Consider the following 22,831-nt stretch of genomic DNA (forward strand, 5'->3'; position numbering starts at 1 on the left):
GAAAGAGGCAAATTCCGGGAGGGTCTGAGATTGGAGGGGCAAAAGGTAAGATAATGAACTTAGTTGAGGGCTTCCTGAGTTTGAAGCTCTTGAAAGTGTTCTCAAGTAAGTATAAATACATATCTGCCATTTCAAAGGTGGGGGTTGAGATTCATTGAGTAGGGGGCAGAATAATAGGAAAACAATAAAATTCAACAAATACTGAATTAAATGGGAATGGATTTGAATTCCGACTCTACTATTTATTACTCGGGATTGTGGACCTCCCTGGGACCTCCATTTCCTTTTCTTACTCCTTTTTTTTTTAAATGTTTATTTATTTTGAGAGAGAGAGAGAGAGAGAGAGCACAGGCATGCACCTCGTGTGTGTGTGTGTGTGTGTGTGTGTGTGTGTGTGTGTGTGTGTGGAGGAGGGAGAGGCAGAGAGAGAAGGAGACACAGAATCCGAGGCAGGCTCCAGTCTCTGAGCTGTCAGCACAGAACCCAACACGGGACATGAACCCACAAACTGTGAGATCATGACCTGAGCCAAACTCGGATGCTCAACCGACTGAGCCACCCAGGTACCCCTGGAATGTTTTTCAGATTATTTGCTAAGGAAGCAGATGTACACTGTGTGCTCCCGGCAGAAATAGGGCTCCTGCTTTAAAGTTTGGTTAAGTCATTCTGACCTTGGTGAAAATTAAAGTATGGTTTTCCTGGGGACCCAGGAGTAAAGCCTACAAATGTTGTAAGTTGAAACTCCCCTTATCAAGGTTCAGAACAAGCAGGAACTGGAGGCTAAGGCAGACTTATAAAGAGCCTGCCTAAATATTAGAAGGAATGCCAATTTGCAAAGACCTTGTAAAGACTCAAGTCTGAAACTGACTCCATGAGACAATAGAAGGGCACACATTGCCCAAGGCAAGAGGGACCACCCTTGTAACACCCAATCAGGAAAGGCCAGCTAACACCTTTAACATTTCTAAGGCAGGCCTAAAGATGGCGGCTAAGACTAGTCACGCCCTATGTGAGGGTCCTGGGCCCAGTCCGTGATTAGTCAATACTCTAAATGTTGTGAATGGGTCCCACCAAAAGTAACAGATACTCTAGGCAATGTGAATGGTTAAACATGCTGTCAATAATATTGTATAATAATTGGGTCACTGTACCTATGTCACAATTTCCTGTAACTCCCCCTTCCCAAAACTCATAAAAGCCCTACCCTGCCTTTGTTCAGGGCGCTCAGCATGGATCTGCTGCATTGGTAAAGTCTATGAGCCTGAGCTTAGGCTCAGCCAGCCTAAGCCTGTAATAAAACCGCCCTTTGCTTTTGCATGCGTGACTTGGTCTCCCTGGTAGTCTCCGGTTTTGGGGGCGATATTAAAATCTGGGCATAGTACCCTGAAGAGTATTTTTTTTAACTTTTCTTTTTCTTTCCTCCTCCGCCTCCTCCTCCTCCTCCTCCTCCTTTTAACTCCAGCCATTTAAGAAAATCTTAAACCACTAGCTGAGCATTAAGCTAAAGAAAGGTATAAAACTTCAGAAATCACAGAGGACAAAGAATACAGTCTTTTTTTTAATTTTTTTAATGCTTTTTATTTATTTTTTGAGAGACAGAGAGAGACAGCTGGAGCAGGGGAGGGTCAGAGAGAGAGGGAGATACAGAATCTGAAACAGGCACCAGGCTCTGAGCTAGCTGTCAGCACAGAGCCCGACGCGGGGCTCGAACCCACGAACCGTGAGATCTGACCTGAGCCGAAGCCAGATGCTCAACCGACTGAGCCACCCAGGTGCCCCAAGAATACAGTCTTTATAAAAAAAATTTTTAAGTAGGTTCCACACCCGGACCAAATGTTAATAAAAAGCATTAAAAATTTAAAAAAAAAAGATGGGAGACCTAGAGAGAGATGAAAGAGAGAAAAAGGGCAAAAATATGAAGAAATAATCATCAACTACTCCCCAAATTTGATAAAAGATAGGAAGCAACACATCGAGGAAGTTTCAGGTAGGAAAACTCAAAGAGAGCACACCAAGACACATTATAATGAAATTGCTAAAAGACAAGAGCAATTTGTCCCATAAAATAAATTGTCAATAAGATAAATAGCTAATTTCTCAGCAGAAACAATGGAGGCTGGAAGGTAGTGGGATAAAATAATTAAAGAACTGAAAGAAAAAACCCTGGAAACCAAGAAATTTGTACCCATCAAAACTATCATCCAAAAAAGTGAAGAAGAAATTAAGATATTTTCAGATAAATAAAAACTAAAGGAGTTCATTATTAGCTGGTTGCTCTACTAGAAATATTAAAGGGAGTCTTTTACTTTGAAATGAAATAACACTAGACAGTAAATTGAAGCCAAATGAATAAAGAAAGAACACTGGTAAAAGTAACTACATAGGTAAATATAAAAAGCCAATAGTATTGTGGAGGTGTTTTGCATCTTTTATTTTTTTTATACTTTAGTTAATAAAGCCAGTAGTATTGCATTTTTACTTTGTAACTCCTCTTTTTTCCTACATTAAATTAGACAATACTTAAAACAATAATTATAAAGCCATGTTAATGGGCTTACAGTGTTCAAAGATTTAATTTGTGACAACAATACAGAAAGAAGTGGGAGGGATGGAGATATATAGGTGCACAGTTTCTGTATACTATTGAACCTAAGTTGGTTTTAATTCAAACCAGGTTTTTGTTTTTTGTTTTTTAATTTTGGGGAGAGAGAGCACGCTATTGGGGGAGAAGGGTAGAGGGAAAAGGAGAGAGCATCCTAAGCAGACTCCATGCTCAGTGTGGAGTCTGACACAGGGCTTGATCCCAGGACTCTGGGATTGTGACCTGAGGCAAAATCAAAAGTCTGACACTCAACCAAGTGAGCAGCCCAGGCACCTAAACCAGGCTGTCTTACGTTTAAGATGCTAATTGTAATCCTAAAGATCATCAGAAAGAAAATAAATTTTAAAAATATATAAAAGTTAATGTAAAGGAAATAAAAATGGCTTATTCAAAAAAATCAACTAAATACAAAAGAAGACAGTAATGGGGAAACTGAGGAACAAAGAAGAAGACATTATAGCAAATAGCAGAAGTTCATCATTAGCAGTAACTGCTTCAACTGTCCAAATAAGAGAGATTGGCAGAATGCATTAAAAAAAACCAAAAAGCAAAAAACACCATGATCCATCCATATGTTGTCTAGAAGAAATTCACTTTGTTTTTTTAATGTTTATTTTTGTGAGAGAGACAGACAGAGCTCGAGTGGGGGAGGAGCAGAGAGAGAGCAGGAGACACAGAATTAGAAGCAAGCTCCAGGCTCTGAGCTATCAAGCTGTTAGCACAGAGCCCAACTTGGGGCTCGATCCCACAATTCTAGAAATCATGACCTGAGCCCAAGTCAGACGCTTAACTGAGCTATCCAGGTGCCCCAAGAAATTCACTTTAGATCCACAGACACTTATAGGTTGAAACAAAAGGATGGAAAAAAGATATTCCATGCAAATAGTAACCAAAAGAGAGCAGAGAAGGCTATATATTAATATCAGACAAAATAAATATAAGTCAAAAATTGTTGTAAGAGGGAACGCTGGGTGGCTCAGTTGGTTAAGCGTCTGACTTTGTCTCAGGTCATGATTTCATGGCTTGTGAGTTTGATCTCTGCCTTGGGCCCTCACTGACAGCTCAGAGTCTGGAGCCTGCTTCAGATTCTGTCTCAGTCTCTCTGCCTCTCCCCCACCTCAAATATAAATAAACATTAAAAAGTTGTTAAAGAAACAGAAGGACATTATATATTAATAAATGAGTCAATACATTAAAAAGGTATGACATTTATAAACATATACACATCTAACAACAGAGCCCCAAATATCAAAGCAAACGACAGAATTGAAGGGGAAAATAAGATATATCTACAATAATAGTTGAAGACTTCAATATCCAATTTAAATATTAATATAACTAGAAAGATTAATGAAGAAATAGACACTATGGGATGCCTGGGTGGCTCAGCTGGTTGAGCATCTAACTTCGGCTCAGGTCATGATCTCATGATACATGAGTTTGAGCCCTGTGCCGGGCTCTGTGCTGACAGCTCAAGAGCCTGGAGTCTGCTGCGGATTCTGTGCTTCCTTCTCTCTCTGCCCCTCCCCCATTTGTCCTCTGTTTCTCTCTGTCTCTCAAAAATAAATAAATGTGAAAAAAAGTAAATAGACACTATAAACTAACAAGATCTAAAAGACTTTATAAAATATATATAAAAAGATGTAGAATACTTCATAAATAATTCATAAAATAATTGCATAATACATATTCTTTTAAACGAACACAAAACTACTCTAGGATGGGCCATGTGTAATGTCACAAAGCAATTTTCTGTCAATTTAAATAATTGAAATCATACAAAGTACTTTCTCTGACCTCAGTGGAATGAAGCTAGAAATTAGTAACAGAAAAAAAAAATGGAAAAGTAGCAAATATGTGGAAATAAAACAAAACACGCCTAACTTATGGGTCAAAGAGAAAAATACAAGAGTAATTCAAAATACTTTGAGATGAATTAAAACAAAAAACACATTAGGGGCACCTTGGTGGCTCAGTCAGTTGAGCAGCTGACTTCAGCTCAGGTCATGATCTCACAGTTTGTGAGTTTGAGCCTCACATCGGCTCTGTGCTGGCAGCTCAGAGCCTGGAGCCTGCTTCCAATTCTGTGCGTCCCTCTCTTTCTGCTCCTCCCCTGTTCATGATCTGTCTCTGTCTCTCAAAAATTAAACGTTAAAAAAAATTTTTTTAAACCCTAAAACACATCATACTAAAACTCACCAGATGCAGTAGTGAAAGTATTCAGAAGAAATTTATCACTGTAAATCCCTATATGGAAGCAGGAAGATCCCAAGCTAAGAACTCAAATTACACTGTAAATAACTAGAAAAAACCCCCACAACAAATGAAACCCAAGGTCAGCAGAAGGAAATAATAATGATCAGAGCAGAGGTATATGAAATGGTAAATAGAAAAATATAATTAATGAAATCAAAAGTTGGTTTTTGAAAAGATCAACAAAACTGAAAATTTTAGGCTGACAAAAAAGGGAGCTTAAATTACTAAAATCAGAAATGTAAGTGGGGACATTATTATTGACCTTATATAAATAAGTATTATAAGAGAATCTGCAAACAATTGTACATCAATAAATTAGGTAACCTAGATAAAAATGGAGAAACTCCTAGAATACTCTACCACCACTTGCTCAGGAAGAAATAGAAATCTGAATAGATGTTGATTTAGTAATCAAAAAACCAACCAACAAAGAAGCCGAGAATCACCCTGCTTCACTGGTGAATTCTACTAATAGTCAAAGAAGAAGTGCCTATGCCTGACACATAGGAACTACTCAGTATTTTAAGGAATGGGCAGTGGAACACATGTGGAAGTTTTGGGACAGCTCTGCTTATTGTAGTTAATGTAACTCAGGACATGCAAATCACTGGCACTTTTCATATTTGTGAAAAGTAAATGTGCTGGCTTAAAAATGTATAGGGGCGCCTAGTGGCTCAGTCAGTTAAGCATCTGATTTTGGCTCAGGTTGTGATCTCAAGGTTCATGAATTTGAGCCCCACTTTGGGCTGTCTGCTGTTAGCACACAGCCCACTTTGGATCCTCTGTCTCCCTCTCTGCCCCTCCCCCATTTGTGTGTTCTCTCTCTCTCAAATATAAACAAACATTTTAAAAAATGTGCTATAGGGGCGCCTGGGTGGCTCAGTCTGTTGAGTATCCAGCTTTGGCTCAGATCATGATCTCATGATTCAAAAGTAGGTTCAAACCCCGCATCAGTCTCTGTGCTGACAGCTCAGAGCCTGGAGCCTGCTTTGGATTCTATGTCTCCCTCTCTCTCTGACCCTCCGCTGCTTTTTCTGTCTCTCAAAAAGAAACAAAAACAAAACAAAAACAAAAAAACAACCATAGAAAATTTGCAATAAATCCCTGCAGAATGCTTTGAAAACCATGAGACAATGACATAAAAATCTTAATTATTGTTATTTTCAAGAAGAAGGTAAAAACATAGCTGTGACAAGTATCATAGTATTGCTCTGTTGTGATCATAGTGATGGTTCAGGCTAGAATTCCCCTTTACTGTATACTCAACATTACAGCTCAGGCATTCTAGAATGCATTAGATGTGATAATCCCTTTGTTACTTAGACTCACAGGTTTCCATATTCTTTTGCTGCAATCCAAAGTACCAGCAATAGTTTATCTTTATTAAAATAACAAGGTTTTTTAAAAAAGCGGTTCTTTCAGCATCCAACATGGTTGATGGAAACTTCTTTACCGCAATAAAATTCCAGAAATCTGAGTTTCGGGACTGGTTTACCCCAGGTGAAATGGGCTGGGGGTTCTCTTGCTTTTGCCTGAAAAATAGGTACTTGAACCTCTTCAGTGTTGTCTCTAACATGCTAGAGGCATCCTTTCTAGCCTGGATGATACCCGCATGGGGATCACCCCTTGATCAGGCCTGCAATTCTGTCCTCCCTTGACTGAGAAGTCACTACTACCACTAAGCCCAACAATGAAGAATTTTCAACTCTCTGAACATCTTTCATAGCCAGATCAACTGTGTTAAAATATTATTACCAAATAACTTGAGAATAACATGGTATCAATTTATATTTTACAAAACCATTTGACATGACCTGGAGAGCTGGGCTTGGCAGATAAAGTGAGTTCATCAAGAGTTGAAGTCATGACAAGGATGAAAGCACCTTGATGGACATGTTTATGGTAGAGATTTTGGTGACAGTTTTATGGGTGGATACTTACCTCCAAAACTCATCGTTATATACATTAAATATGTATAGCTTTTTGTATGTCAGTCATACCTCAAAAAATGGTTTTTCAAAAAGTACACCTCCTGCTCTATAAATTTTTACAAGGTTTTATGCTGTTTTTAGATATCATTTTAAATTTAATCTTCTTGATGATTCTATGCGGTAGACATTGTTGTTATCATCCCCATTTTGCAGATGAGAAGACTGGGTTTCTGAGAGGTGGAGTACTAAGACCACAAAGCACTTTGTAAGTTCTCAAGGCAGGATGTGATCCCAGAAACATCTGATTTCAAAACATGGGCTCTTAACCATTTTATTATAGTGTCCTCCTGCCTCTTATGATGGCATAAAGGATTGTATCAGTGTTTGTTGTTGAACCTCCTGGATGGGAGCTCTCAGTCTAATTTTTCTCTACATCAATGCCTGACAGATGCGACAAGATAGGAGCAGCTGATGAGGCTGAATCTTTCACCAAGTGGCAGAATAGAAGCTGGGAGTTCCTCCCTCTACCCTTTCCAAAATCCTGATGGATTTTGAGGACACTTCAAGCTTAGTGGCCATTTTTGAGAATTACCTGGGCTACAGGTGAACACTTAGGTATCAGAGCCTTAATTTAACAACCAATTAAGACCCATTTATTCAACCAACAACAAGCAATATGGTACTACATACCACACTGGAATAAAAATATAGCAGAAAAATATAGGCACTAAATTAGATGTTGTGACTATCCTAAAAGATACACATTTTAAGAGAATCTGTGACTTTGGGCAAGCCTTTTCAAGCCAAGGACTGTTTTAAATGAAGCGGAGAGTTTGGATTCCCATAATGCATCTTAAATAGTTGTGTGATCTTGGAAGTCTTGGGATTTGGTTTCATCCATAATGAAAAAAGAAAAAAAAAGCAAATTCAAAACCTTGCTTTAGGGAAAGTATATTTTTGAGGTAGGCAGCAAAACAATTTTGGGGAGCCTAATTTTTGTGTGTTTTTTAATTATCTTTAACCAGCGGTAGTTTATTTCAGTGATTACACTGGTTGTCATAATCGCACTTCATTTGCTTTTTTGTTTGTTTTTAACAAATTTCACTTGGCTTACTGGTATTTAAACACACACGAAGCCCAGGTAGTGTAGGCAACACTAAGTTGCGGCGCATTGTTCTCCACCTACACAGCCCTCTGTGGTGGCAATAAATAAAACTTTCTGAATTTTGCATTTTCAGTTTTTAAAATAAAGAGTTTTAACATCTAATGGACTCACAAAGCCAAACTATGTATTGGGTGTACAGGAAATGATGAGTGATGACTATTTCTGGAGTGAATTCTCACTCGTTAACCTTCGCCTGGTGCCTGTGAGCACTGTCACATCCAGCCAAATCGGAAGACAAAACAGATCGACCTTAAAAAGCACCTCCCCCGCGCCCATCACCTCTAAAAGCATTGGTCTGTAAGTTGTTAGTTCTGAATCTCTAGGTTCCCAGCTTTTCTCCGAACACGGAGATGGACTTCTGCCTAAGGCGCTATCCCTACTCTCAGGGCTGGACTAGGGTGGTGGGGAAGCTTCGGTCGGCCTCGGAAGTTCTCTCTAGGAACGGTTTTTTGGGTTTTTTTTTTTTTCCCCCCTCCCGCCCAGCCGCCCGCCTACTCCAGCCACTAGCCCGCCGCCCAGGCGGAAGGCGCCTCTAAGTGAATCTCCTAGGTAACGTCCGTCCCTGAGAGACCGCCGGGAATGGTAGTTTGCGTGGGTTCCCCAGTGCCCGTGTGCAAGCGCCGAGGGGGCTGGTGGAAACTACATTTCCCAGGGGGCCGAGGGTCAGGGGCGAGGCGGGACCGGGGGGCGGGGCTCCGACCGGAGGTGGTGGTTGTGGCGGCTCATTTATAAATGCTGCGGCGATTGTTGCTGTGAGTGGACGGAGAGGCCGGAGGACGGCGGAGCGGTAATTTGTGGGCAGAAGAGCAGGGGAGCTAGCGTGTTGGTCGCCCTGCCCCTAAGAGTGCTGGCGGTGCGTGGGAGTGACCCGCTCCGGCCCCAGGGCCGCCTCAGCTCGGCGCCAAGGGAGTGGGACGCCAGCCGACCGTGCGGCAGTGGACACCGGTTCTGGGGCCGTCCCAGCCTAACGCTGTTTTGCGTGGAGCCTGCTTTGCAGGGACTCTCACTGCCTGTGGTTTTGGCTGTACTTCAACCAGCTGCTTAGAGGCGCGGGGGACACGGTCGGTTCGAGAAGAGAGCGTAGAGTGGCGTCCTTCTGGCCTCCTTAAGTCGGCCCATGGGTACCCTAGTCCTTGCTGTCTTTCAAAGCGTTCGAGGAGGATATGGAATTTGGGAGACTGTTAAATTACCTCCCAAATCAGCTAGTTAAACGGTCTGAGGGTGACTTTGAATTAACTGTATCCACCTTTCCACCTCAGAATGCAGGGACTCTTTCCCCCCAAACTGTTTTGTTTACATAGCACTGTGGAGGTTTCGAGGCGCTTGGTTGGTTTAAAACAGATTTTGATATTCAGGAAATCCTAGTCCACATATTAATCCTTTCTAGACACTTGGCTTTATTATATATATATATATATGTTCCCTTTAGGAAGGTTGTCCTATCAATAATAAATAGGTGAAACAGTATTTTTATTCATGCTGACAGTAAATATACTTTGAAGATCATAGCCATGAAGTCGAAATGAAGGAGCACAGGTGTTTAAGGCGGGAAGATGCATATGTCTTGAGTGCGGGGACAGGGGCATGGACTTGTCAGTCTAGTAGGGAACTTACCTAGTTTTCCATGTTACAGAATCACCTTGTAGCTTGTCTCCTTTCCAGATTTGGATTTCAGAAGCTTCCTGCTAAGGTCACTTGAATTTAACAAAGATAACCTGGTTGATTTTGATGAAAAGTTGTTCCTTTTTCAATAGCCTTTCATCACAAAAATAATTAGAATTAGTCTACTTAGGACAGATTTTTAAAAACTGTTTAGGAATAGCATATTAAGTCATCTTCCCTAATCTTAAAAAAAAATTTTTTTAATGTTTACTTATTGTTGAGGGAGAGAGAGAGAGAGACAGTGTGAGTGGTGGAGGGGCAGAGAGAGAGAGGGAGACACAGAATCTGAAGCAGGCTCCAGACTCTGAGCTGTCAGCACAGAGCCCGTCCTGGTGTTCGAACTCACCAACTGTGAGATCATGACCTGAGCCCAAGGCAAACACTCAACTGACTGAGCCACCCAGATGCCCCAGTCATCCTCCCTAATAAGTATACTACCCAAATGTATGCACCAGAGGAATCCCCCCCCCCCCCCCCCCCCCCCCGTAAAGATAACACTCCCTGTCATCCCCAAAGGTAGAAGCCCCTTCTCAGTCAGTAATTCCAAGCCCAGCTTTCTGGATACCCAGGAGTCTGACTTCTGTACCTAGAAATTTATTCTACCTGGTCTTGAATTTCATATTCAATGGAAACATACAGTATGAATTTGTTGAGACTTGGACTCAACATTACTCATCCATGTTGCCTGTAGCAGCATTTTCTTTTCTTTCTTGCTTGCTTTTTTAATGTCTGAGTAGCTGTGCTTCTCAAACCAGTGATAAAAATGACAGCACCACTTTGGTCCTTGCTTATTGAGTAGTTTGTGAGCAGTCCTTTTGTCTTCTGTTTGAACAGTTCTACAAACTGATGATTTCATGGCATTTCTACATAGCGCACTGAGGAGTTTCAACAGCTGCTCGTGACACTATTTCAGGATTCTGCTTCAGAAAGTGGAGTGCCAGTATTTTCAACATATGTCATTAAGTGCAATAAAGCGACAAGGGACACAGCAGCCTCTTGGTTTAAAATTCCATTAAATCCAGTTTTAAAAAAAATGACACCATCTGTCTTTCAGTTCTTCAGTCATAGTTCTTTCAAGGGCTCAGTAGCCCTATGTGATTCGTGGCTACCAGAATGGACAGCACAGCTCTAGGTAACTGTGCTCTCTCATCTTTATCTCTTACACACTGCTCCGCATTTTGCCTTCGTCCACTTAACAACATACACCACCATATCAGTACCTTGTCTTGCTTGTTCTTTTTAACGGTTGCATTATATAAAAACCATAATTAGTCCCCTCTTAATAGACATTTAAATTAGTTTCAGTTTATGACAAAGGTGAACTTGTCCCAGTATAGCACACAAGCCTAGACGTGAAATTGCTAAGTCAAAGTGTCTATGCATTTACGGTTTGGATAGATAGTGTCAAATTGCCCTTCGAAAGGTTTTACCAGTTTACATTCCCAAGTGACACTTTATGAAAGAGTTCTTCTTTTCTACTCTTGGGTTTATCAGCTTTTAGTTTTTGCCAACCTAGTATGTGAAAAATGGTGATGTCATTACTGTTTTAATTTCTGTTCCACTTGAGTATCAGCATACTTTAATGTTTGTGCACCTATATTTCTTTTTCTGTTTGTATCTTTTTTTTCAGACACTAGGTACAAAACTAAATGCGTGTGTATTTTCATTTCCTTTCGTATTATATTGCTACCTTAAATATACTGAAAGTTAAAATCTAGAATTGTGTCTGGAAAATAGTGTGAACTGTCCTTTCACTTTGGTACTAGACTTTCTCACCTCTCACTTCAGAGACATGGCTATCGGAATTACTTCCTCTCTCCATCCTCATTAGCCTTCACACATGCTTTTATTTCCTCTGTTTTAAAAAATCATTCTTCCATGCTTCCCTGTGCAGCTACTGTTCCATTTATTTCCTTCCCTTTATAACAAAACTCTTGGAAAGAGTTAGCTGTCCTTAATTTCTCATTCTTTCCTGTATTCTCTCCATTTAAGCTTTGGCAGCGTCTCTCTCCACTCAAGATGCTCTCATTGAAGTTATCATGACCTTTCCTTTGCTCCATTCCAAGATCAGTTCTCACACTTTGTTAATAGTATTTAACACATCTCTTTTTCCCTTGAAACACTTTCTTCACTTGGTCTCCAGGACACTATACTTTCTACATCTACTCGTTTTTGTCTGTCCTCAGTCACTTAGTGATCTTGCCCGGTGTCAAGGCCTTACGTAACATCTATATGCTGATTATATCAGCAGGGAACTTAAGTTTTTGATTCACTCAATTTGGATATTTTTTTAAGACTTAAAAAAACCCCCACAAATACATAACTTTGCTTTGCTGATTGAAGTCTTTTGTATTTGAAATATCCAGTAGATTTTGTGCTGGTTTGCAGTTTGGGTAGAACAGCTTTAACTGCTTTTTGTTTGCATCTTCTTTCTGTAGGCATTGGAAATTAATAGCAGTTTCAGCTTTTATATTACTTAAATTTATTATTGCCATTGGACTAAAATGTTCCTGATGCCAACCTCTTCAGAGTTAAACGGTGGGCAGAGCTTCCTAACCCAGTGGATGACCAATCCTTCTCGGGCTGGAGTCATATTAAATCGTGGATTTCCTATTTTAGAAGCAGACAAAGAGCAACGAGCAACTGTGAAGGTTTCTACCAGCCTTCCTGTTAAAGCCACACAGTTTTCAGATAGCTTCAGCTCTGTAAGTGAAGAAGATTCACTTCATGAAGAACAGAAGTTGGAGTCTAACAGTCCTTATAAACTACAATCAAATAAATCTGAAACACATACAGCATTTCCTCTAACTAAAGAGGGACCACAAATAGTGGCATGTCAGGGTTCTCCTGGACACTGCAAAGATAACAAAAATGACGTCTCCAATCTTTTGAGTGAATGCAAAGAAGTGCGTTATAAGGACCCACTTTTTAAAAAGCTTGAACAGGTACAACAGGATTTAGCTTGATATTTGCATTATTGCAAGTGTCGATAATGAAAAGTCACCTGTTCCAGTCCTCCTGTTTCTTCCCCTTTACTGTGAAATCCTCAAAATACCAAATTTTGCCTTTTATCTAATGTGAAACATGAAGACAGGTTTGATATGTAAGATATTAACACTTGAGGTAACAGTGTCTTTAAGTTTCTGTTTCACTTGGTAAAAACTAATTTGGAAATGGTTGATCAGATATTAGGGGGAAAAGTTGATATAAATGTACTGATAATCTACCCTAGTTTAAGAATCCACAGATTCCTTTGACTTTTTCTGTTTCTCTGTTTCCTTCATTAAAAATGGCATTTTAGAGTTTTGGTGGCAGATGTAGTTACTTAGGGATCTCTCTTTGAAACTCTGTATTAGAGATGATATGCAAAGGGAGACGAAATGGATTAAGATAAATGTAAGGGGCGAAGATCCGTACAGAAATGTAAAGTTAGTTTAATCAAGTTTTATGTTTAAAAAGCTGAAAGAAGTACAACAGAAGAAGCAGGAAGAGCTGAAGAGGCAGCAGTTAGAGCAACTGCAGAGACTGCTGGCAGAACAAGAGAAGTTGCTTACTGCGGTGTCTGGGCAGCACACACTCCCAGGTATTTGGTGCTTGTATGGAGCCTTTAGTTTGACAGCGGACAGTGACGTTTCTCACCTTTAGTCATTTGACAGGTTATTTCTACCACTGTTCTATCACGTGTGGGGAACCTGAGTTTCTTTAGGGGCTTGCAGCTAACTATGAGATGGTGGTGGTAGTATATAATTGGGACAGGTGGGAGCTGTGCCCTTCGGGAGCATATGTGCCCTGCCTGGCAGCAGTCATATTTATTTATTAAGTAAAAGTTTAAAGATTTTTTTTAATGTTTATTTATTAGAGCATGTACGCATGAGTAGTGCAGGGGGAAAGCCAGAGAGAGAGGGGCAGTCCTTTGTGGGGCTCGAACTCACAAACCATGAAATGGTGACCTGAGCCAAAGTCAGATGCTTAGCTGATTGAGACATTCAGGCGCCCCTATAAAATAAAATTTTAAAAAGACCTAGCAGAGGGGTGCCAGGGTGGCTCGGTTAAGCCTCCGACTTTTGCTCAGGTCATGATCTCATGTTCGTGGGTTCGAGTCCTGTGTCGGGCTCTGTGCTGACAGCTCAGAGCCTGGAGCCTGCTTTCAATTCTGTGTCTCCCTTTCTCTCTGCCTCTCCCTGCTCATGCTGTGTCTCTGTCTCAAAAATAAATAAAACATTAAAAAAATTAAAAAAAAAAAGACCTAGCAGAAGAAAAGATGTAGAGCCAAATTTGGTCTAGGGCTACTTGCTTAAAACCCCTGTCTGAAGACTGGAAAACTCCGTGGGGCGCCGAGGTGGCTCAATCAGTTAAGTGTCTGGCTCTTGTCTTGGCTCAGGTCATGATCTCATGGTTTGTGGGATTGAGCTTTGTCTGGCTCTGCACTCATAGAGTGGAGCCTACTTGGGATTCTCTCTCTCTCTCTCTCTCTCTCTCTCTCTCTCTCTCAAAAAAAAAAAGAAAGAATGAAAAACTCTTCAGGGTCATAATGGTAAATGTGTGTAGAGACCAGTCTGGTCAGCAGAGGAGTGATACCAAAAATATTTTCTGTGGTGGTAGATGACAAATCTTTTATCATACACCAGATCAATTAAAAGAAGCATGATGTGCCTATCAGGAGACAGTAAACCTGTTGAAATTTGATCTCTAGAAGTGGTTTTGAAAATTGACCAGGGGAACCTGGATGTTCAGTTGGTTAAGCATCTGACATCGGCCTAGGTCATGGTCTTGCCATTCCTGAGTTCAAGCCCCATGTCAGGCTCTGTGCTGACAGTTAGGAGCCTGGAGCCTGTTTCAGATTCTGTGTCTTTCTCTCTTTCTGCCCCTCCCCTGCTCATGCTCTGTCTCTCTCTCTCAAACATGAATAGTTTTTAAAAAATTATTTTTAAAAAATTGACCATACCACATTATGAAAAAAACATTTAAAATTGTGATTCATAAATCCAAAGAAATTTCATAAATCAGTCTTTATTGGTGTGCCTGGCATGTAGTAAGGATGTTTTCTATTTATTTTATCCTAATCTCATTCATTGAAAAAAAAATAGTCATGATTCTGATAAAATTACTAATGGATTGTATCCCACAGTTTGAGAAACTGATCTGGAGCAATATGTTTGCTTCTTGGTGCCACGTTTTCAGAGACACACAGCTGATTCATGAAAGTGCCTGTTCTGTTCAGAGGTTGCCCTTGGCATTGAGAATACAAAGAATAAAAGGCATGGGCAGATGGATGTGCAGAGTAGCTGGATGGGATTTGGGGAGCAGCAGTAGTGGTAGTGATGGGAAATGTGTTAAGTGAAGAATGGTTTTGGGAATTGGGATGTTTATCTTAGTGAGTGTAGAGAACATGGTGTGTGTCTTGAAATAGTTAAATGGGTCAGGGCTCCTTTATGGAATGCAAAAGAGGATAATATTATTTCAATAACAGCCTGTGACACTTTTTAAGGTAGAAATAGCACTATGATAGAGCAATAAGGAAGCAAATTTCAACACTGTTCTTATAAAAACTTATGCCTTTCAGTTATGGAAGATTGCTTTAGGACAGTGATTTTTCACACTGCTTGGTCTCATGACCCCTGAATATAATTATTTAGGACTTTGGAGATCATTTGTTCTATGGTCTCTGGCTGTTGATATTTACTGTATCAGAAATTAAAGTGGAGAACTATAAAAACTAACTCATTTAAAATAATAACCAGTTACATGTTATCATAACTAACTCTTTAATGAAGAGGCTTTTCTAAAACATTAGAAGAATGGCGTAGTTTTGTATTTTTGAAAATCTGTATTAACTTTTGGCTTTTAAAGAGCTCAGCTGATTCTCTTGTCTGTTCTACATTCATTCTCTTTTTTTTTTTAATGTTTATTTTTGAGAGAGAGAGAAGATAGAGTGCCAGTGGGGAAGGGACAGAGAGAGAGGAAGACATGGAATCTGAAGCAGGCTCTGAGCCCTCAGAACAAAGCCTGACATACTGTCAAAACCTACAAACTGTGAGATCATGACCTGAGCTTAATGAAGTCAGACGCTTAACCGACTGAACCACCCAAATGCTCCTGCATTCATTCTCTTAAGTTTTGTTGTTTTGGTTGAAGCCTGTGAAAAAAATTTGGCCTCACATGGATGTTTAGTTGGAAAAAGAAGAGTACTGTAATAGCCTTTTCAAATAATTACACCCAAACCTAACAAGTGGCCGTTTCATAGTGGTAATTCACAATATGGAGTCTGGAACTATATTAATGAACATAAAACGTATTGGAATATCTTGGCATTTTGAATGGCTCTTTTATCATGCATTATTTAGTAGAATTGTGCATTGGTTCATTGGTTATTTGCGAAGTAGTGGTTCACTGAGTTATGTACGTCTTTAAAATATATTTAAATATTTTCATTATATAATATAAAAAAGTTATATACCTTAATACCACTATGGATCTCGTTGTAAAGGTCTTGAAGTAGCAGGGCACCTGGGTGGCTCAGTTGGTTGAGCGTCTTGACTTTGGCTTGGGCCACGGTCTCCCGGTTCATGAGTTCATGCCCGCATCAGGCTCTCTGCTGTTGCTGCTGAGGTGCTTGGGGTCCTCTGTCTCCCTCTATCTCTCTGCCCCTGCCCCTCCTCAACTGATGTGTGCGCTCGCGCACGCGTGCACTCTCTGTCTCAAAAATACATTAAAATATTTTTAAGTCTTTTTTTAAGTCTTGAAGTGTTAGGAAACTGTCAATCTCATGGTGGTAGACATATTTAATATGTTCTAATTTTTACTTGAAACTTCAGATTTTACTATTTTTTAAATACTATCAGTTATTTTCTTTGAAGTGACTGGCTCACTTGTTTAATATTTGAGAAACTATATGCCGAGATTGAAGGTTTATAATAGTTTTGTTATTTATTCTTTCAGTAAAAATGATGTTCTTTGAGGGAAGTGGCTAGTCAGGCTTACAGCTCAAACCAAGCCACGTTTGGTTTGAAGTAGAAGTGATTTTTGTATACTTTGTCCTGTAGAATGTTCAAAAGACATTTGAACTCAACAGTTTAAATTTAGTTTAAAAATTAATAATTCTTGTAACTTTAGGACCTGCTTATCCTTCTCCTCCTCCTCCTCCTCCTTCTTCTTCTTCTTCTTCTTTTTTTTTTTTTTTTGAGAGCGAGTGCTTTGGGGAGGGAGAGAATCCCAAGCAGTCTCCATGCTCAGCAGGGAGGCCACTGCTGTGAGATCATGACCTGAGCTGAAACCAAGAGTTGGATGCTCAACCAGCTGAACCATCCAGGTGCCCCTATCTAGACATACTTAAATAAGACTGTTTATTTTTAGAGAGAGAGAGCATGAGCAGGGGAGAGGGGCAGAGGGAGAGAGAGACTCCTAAGCAGGCTCTTCACCCAGCATGGAGCCTGATGTGGGGCTCGATCCCACGTCCTTGGGATTATGACCTGAGCCAAAATCAAGAGTCAGATACTCAACTGATTCAGCCACCCAGGTGCCCCTGTTTTTTGTTTTGTTTGTTTTGTTTTGAACTGCAGGTGCTTGGTGGTGACCAGTACAGTGACTGCTGGCACAGTTGGGTGCCACTGTCTTGCTGTCCTGCTTTTGAGTGAAGGTACCATGAGTTTCCATTTTGCTCTGGCATGATTTGTGCAGGAGTCGGCAAAGTGAAAAAGACAAATACTGTCTTAATATTTGATGAAAACAGATTTGACCTTGTGGGTGCACTGAAAGAATCTTAGAGACCTTTAGGGTTTACAGACCACACTTTGAGAACTGCTACTTTTATAAAAGACATCTTCAGTCTGAAGTGAGGTGACTCTTAGTCAAAAATATTTGGGGACTATATTGTCTGAGCTTCTGACTCTCTATTTCAGCTCAGGTCATCATCTCACGGCTTGTGAGTTTAAGCCCTGCATTGGGCTCTCCACTGACAATGTAGAGCCTGCCTAGTATTCTGTCTCTCTCCCTGTCTCTCTGCCCTTCCCAACTCACACTCTCTCTCTTTCTCAAAATAAATAAACTTAAAGAAGTATTTGGATGAGGAGAGTATTGTGATAAAGGAAGGGAGGTTGAACCTGATAGTCAATGAAGACCCTCCCTGATTTCTAGTTTTATTTGTGGTCTAGGGGTGAGGCAGACGGGTTAGGTTGTGTGGCTCTTTTATAAGACACTTCACATTGTGTTCTCTCTGATTTATTTACCTATATATTTTTAAATATTTATTTATTTTGAGAGAAAGGGAGAAAGTGTGAGCAGGTGAGGGACAGAGAAAGAGAGAGCAAGAGAATCCCAAGCAGGATCCATGTGGTCAGCGCAGAGCCCAACGTGGGGCTGGAACGCACAAACCCTGAGATCCTGACCTGAGCCAAAATCAAGAGTCAGATGTTCAGCCAACTGAGCTACTGGGGTACCCCCCCCCACCGCCTTTTTGTAAAGGATTTTATGTTTAAGTAGTCTCCACACCCAACTTGGGGCTCAAACTCACAATATCAAGACCGAGAGTCACATTCCCTACTGATAGAGCCAGCTATGTGTCCCTTCACTTTCTTCTTCTTTTTTAACATTTTACATTTTTTAAAATATTCTTTTATTTATTTTTGAGAGAGAGACACAGAGTATAAGCAGGGGAGGGGCAGAGAGAGAGTGAGACACAGAATCTGAAGTAGTCTACAGGCTCTGAGCTGTCAGCCCAGAGCCCGATGCAGGACTTGAAGTCAGGAGCCATGAGATCATGACCTGGGTCAAAGTTGGATGCTCAACTGACTGAGCCACCCAGGCACCCTGTTGGCCCCTCACTAGTTTACTGCTACATTCTGGGAGAAGAGTGGAAGGATTTCAAGGGGATGGTGTAGCACACAGGATGGAGTATTGCCATCTCCCCTCTGAGAATTAGATACATACATAGAAGGGGACTCTCTGTTTATTTCTTTTTCTCATTAAAAGTTTATTCATTTTGAGAGACCGTGCGTGAGTGCTCATGAGTGGGGGAGGGACGGAGAGTGAGGAGAGAATCCTAAGCAGGCTCCTTGTTCTCAGCCTGGAGCCCAATGCAGGGTTTGATTGATCCCACCAACCTTCCCTTCCCAGTGACCTGGGCTGAAATCAAGAGATGACTCTCAACCGACTGAGCCACTCATGCTCTGTGTTTATTTCAAAAGCAGAGGTTTTGGAGTCATTTTGGACTTGTAAAATTTCATCATTTTGTTAAATAGAGTTTCCTAATAAGGAGGAAAAATACCTGTATCACTTTGGAGAAAACTTGGTGGGTAGGGGTCACTAACAGGTAGAAGTGAAAATGTTCTAGGAAGTCATTAGTTTTGATAATTGTTTTTCTTTTTCAACAATTTTTTTAATTGCAAGGTTTAACCCTACTGACTGATGAGCAGAGCCAGCAGTATAGATCTCCAGGAAATTCAGCCACCATAGAGAAAACCTCACCCTTCCTACCATCACATGTCTACCAGAATCAAACCCAAGGAAAAACACACCCTTCCAACATTTTATCCGATAAACAAAAGAACTTCTATAGAACTACTCATCCAGATTTTGTCTTAATGGCAAAAAGTGGTGCTCCCCTCACTTTGTTTTATGAGGCACAAAGTCAAGAAGCACTTGTGAAAAAAAATGACTTGAAGGAAGAAAACCATAACCATTCTATTGGTGAGTCACTTACATTTTTCTCTTCTGTACTTAATTAGCAGTGTTACCAAGCTGTGCTAAAGACAAGAAAAGTTCTTTCTGCAGTGTTTTCTTTTTCCTGTCTCTTGTGCCTGTGGCTTTACTTGTGAGCCCTACATGTTGCATAGCCATTGTGCCTGTACTGGACACAGAATTTGTGCTTTCTAAGAACAGTCGCAATATTCATGCTGACTTCAGACCTCCTGAGGTAGCATGGGGTCTTCAAAAAGGGAGGCAGTGGATTCTGTGTGTACCATTTTTCTTTGAGAGCTTAGAAATGGTTTGAGGTTGATTTAATAATGTATGGGGGTGGGGGGGCACACGATAGAAGATGTGGAATGTGAGGTATAGGTTGGTGATGGCAGTTATTCAGAAGAGAAATTCCCTCCAACCCCAGACACTCGGTTTGTCCTCACTGTAGCTCTGTATTCCTAGCACTCAATGTATTTTTGTCAGAGAACTGGCAGCATCTGATGAAACTCATGGAGGTTTTGTGGGGTTTCTGGTGTGTTTTCTTCTGGTGTTTTTTTTCCTTTTTTTAAGTGCTATTTCTGTGCCCCATTCCCCCCTCAACTATTCTGTTGTTGTTGTTGGGTTTTTTTTGCATTTTATAACAGTAGTATATTGTATAATTGTGTTCTTTTCCCAGCCAAGATGGAAAATAACATGTTTGAGTTTTCCTACTCAAACATAATGGTACATTCCATTATGGTACATTCCATGGTTTCATAACCATAAATAAAAAATTTTTTTCTAATGTTTATTTATTTTTGAGAGAGAGAGAGAGAGACAGAGTGCAAACAGAGGAGGGTCAGAGAGAGAGGGAGACACAGAATCTGAAAGCAGGCTTCAGATTCTGAGCGTCAGCACAGAGGCCAATGCAGGGCTTAAACTCATGGACCGTGATATCATGACCTGAGCCAAAGTCAGATGCTTAACTGACTGAGACACCCAGGTGCCCCTCATAATCATAATTTTAAATGGTTGTCATCATTATGCTAGTCATCAAGTAATATATCAGTATTTAATGCTCTTTGCAGTAGGGCTGAGTTGTTTCCGATATTTTTAATTTAAATTTTATTTTCAATTTTGATGATGTTTTCATGAATATGTTCTTTGGAGAAAGTTCTAAAAAAGTACAGAAAATATGACAAAAAGTATCTACCCTTACTACTTAGGATTGGATACCTTTGTGCATATTTCTCATTTAGAATATGGAAAGGTCAGATGCCTTTAAAAAATTTTTTAAGCAGTATACTCTCACCTTTTATTTTGGAAAATTTCAAATATCCAAAAAAGTTGAAAGACCACTGCAATGATTAGCAATAGACCTTGATTCAGCAGTTAATATTTTACATATTTACTTTGTATCTTTTTCTGTGTGTGTATGTATGTCTATACCTACATCTGTATCTCTTGTCTACATTTACATGTAATTTGCTCAGTCATTTCATTGCAAATAATATGCAGGCATCATGTTACATGATTTCAAATATTTCTGCACGCAGGGCGCCTACACGCGGGGCGCCTAGGTGGCTTAGTCAGTTAAGCCTCCGGCTTCGGCTCTGGTCAGATCTCACGTTCGTGGGTTTGAGCCCTGCATCGGGCTCTGTGCTGACAGCTAGCTCAGAGCCTGGAGCCTGCTTCAGATTCTGTGTCTCCTTCTCTCTCTGCCCCTCCCCCTCTCATGCTCTGTCTCTCTCTGTATCAAAAATAAACAAAACATTAAAAAAATATTTAAAAAAATATTTCTGCACGCATCAAGTAAAAATTAGGATATTCTTTGGTATAACTCCAATCCTATTCCTTAATATTTAACTTCATTTTAGAATCCCCACTACTATCCTAAATATGTGTTTTGTTTTGTTTTTTTAAAACCAGAACAGTCAAGTTCATCTGTTATATTTGATTGTTACAGCTCTCTTTTTAGTCTTTTTTAATTAATTTAAGCATTTATTTCTTTATTTTGAGAGAGAGAGAGCATGAGAGCGTGTGCACCTGAGTGGGAAAGGGAGCGAGAGAATCCCAAGCAGGTTCCAGGCTGGTAGTGTGGAGCCAGAAGTGGGGCTTGTTCCCGTAAACCGTGAATTCATGACCTGAGCCGAAATCAAGACCTGATGCTTAACTTCCTGAGCCACCCAGGCGCTCCTAGTCTTTTTTAATTTAGAAAAGCCCATACTTTTTTTTTTCATAACATTAACCTTGTGAAGAGTGTCCTGTTTTAATTAAGGTTTTGTAGTTTATCTCATATTAAAGAAATCATATTAAAAAGTCATATAAAGGGGCGCCTAGGTGGCTCAGTCGGTTAAGCCTCCAACTTTGGCTCAGGTCAGATCTCACGTTTGCGGGTTTGAGCCCCGCGTCAGGCTCTGTGCTGACAGCTAGCTCAGAGCCTGGAGCCTGCTTCCGGTTCTGTGTCTCCTTCTCTCTCTGTCCCTCCCCCTCTCATGCTCTGTCTCTCTCTGTATCAAAAATAAATAAAAAACATTAAAAAAATTAAAAAAGAGTCATATAAAGAAGTCATAGTAAAGAAATCCTTGAGGGTTGTAAAATCTTTGGCATATTTTAGTTTTGATAAATATTATTTTAGCATAGTAACTTGTAAAATTTGCAAGTTTTAAGATGTTATTCTTTATTTTTGGAACTAAATTGTTTCTAATTTTTATCGTAGGAGAAAGTATTTTACCATGTTGGGAGAAAGTGACGAAAGTGACCGAACCTGTTCAGGAAGGGAAAGATGTGAACTTTAAAAAAATTGGTGATTCTTCAGAAGTGGCTAATATTGAAGAAAGGTATCATACATGTTGAGAGGAATAAATATGACAATGTAACAGCCAGCTATTATGGTAGAGCACTTTCTTTTTTAAAAAGACCCATGATTTTCTTGTTTTTGCTTGAATATGCTTTTAAGTATAATGTTGAAGTTACAACTTATCACATATTGTCAGCAACAGACAGTGGTCGGGGGGATGCATTAGTTCAGATAGTTTTGCATTGTTTTGGAAGAATTGAGCAAATTTTTTCACCAAAGAGAAAAAAAATCTAGATAAAATTAATCTTCTCTCAAATAGTTAGGTAAGTACTATTTTGGCAAAGACAAAAACAAGTTAATATTGAGTCTCACTTTTGGTGTCATTTATAAATTATATTGGGTAAGTTTAGTTACAGAATTTAAAAATCTTATGACAAATATAAAATATCAATATTGAGATTGTTATTTTCTTAAATATTTGATATTTAATATATGTTATGGATGGGCAAATGACTTCTCATTATTGCTTTATTTACATTGTCAAGGATCTTCTTAAAAATATTTATTTTTAATGTTTATTTATTTTTAAGAGAGAGCGAGAGAGACAGAATGTGAGCAGGGGAGGGGCAGAGAGAGAGGGAGACACAGAATCTGAAGCAGGCTCCAGGCTCTGAGCTGTCAGCACAGAGCCTGACACGGGGCTCGAACTCACTAGCAGTGAGATCATGACCTGAGCTGAAGTCAGGACTTAACTGACTGAG

The 22,831-nt window shown here is 40.0% G+C and overlaps 1 protein-coding gene across 5 annotated transcripts in view; it reads left to right on the forward strand.

The window, feature by feature from the left end:
* Nucleotides 1-8,649: 8,649 nt before the first annotated feature.
* Nucleotides 8,650-22,831, forward strand: part of CENPJ (centromere protein J) — a 67,835-nt gene continuing 53,653 nt past the window's right edge. For 3 of the 5 annotated variants that reach the window (XM_029937027.1, XM_029937029.1, XM_029937030.1), the window contains exons 1-5: nucleotides 8,650-8,741; nucleotides 12,055-12,561; nucleotides 13,076-13,199; nucleotides 19,001-19,300; nucleotides 21,990-22,110. In XM_029937027.1, coding sequence (XP_029792887.1) covers nucleotides 12,121-12,561; nucleotides 13,076-13,199; nucleotides 19,001-19,300; nucleotides 21,990-22,110 — 986 coding nt within the window. In that variant the 5' untranslated portion in view covers nucleotides 8,650-8,741; nucleotides 12,055-12,120. Of the gene's footprint in view, nucleotides 8,742-10,450; nucleotides 10,749-12,054; nucleotides 12,562-13,075; nucleotides 13,200-19,000; nucleotides 19,301-21,989; nucleotides 22,111-22,831 lie in introns of all 5 variants that reach the window. The other 2 variants (XM_029937028.1, XM_029937031.1) reach the window with 2 other exon arrangements.

This window comes from Suricata suricatta, chromosome 4 (assembly GCF_006229205.1).
Source record: "Suricata suricatta isolate VVHF042 chromosome 4, meerkat_22Aug2017_6uvM2_HiC, whole genome shotgun sequence".
NCBI lineage: Eukaryota > Metazoa > Chordata > Mammalia > Carnivora > Herpestidae > Suricata > Suricata suricatta.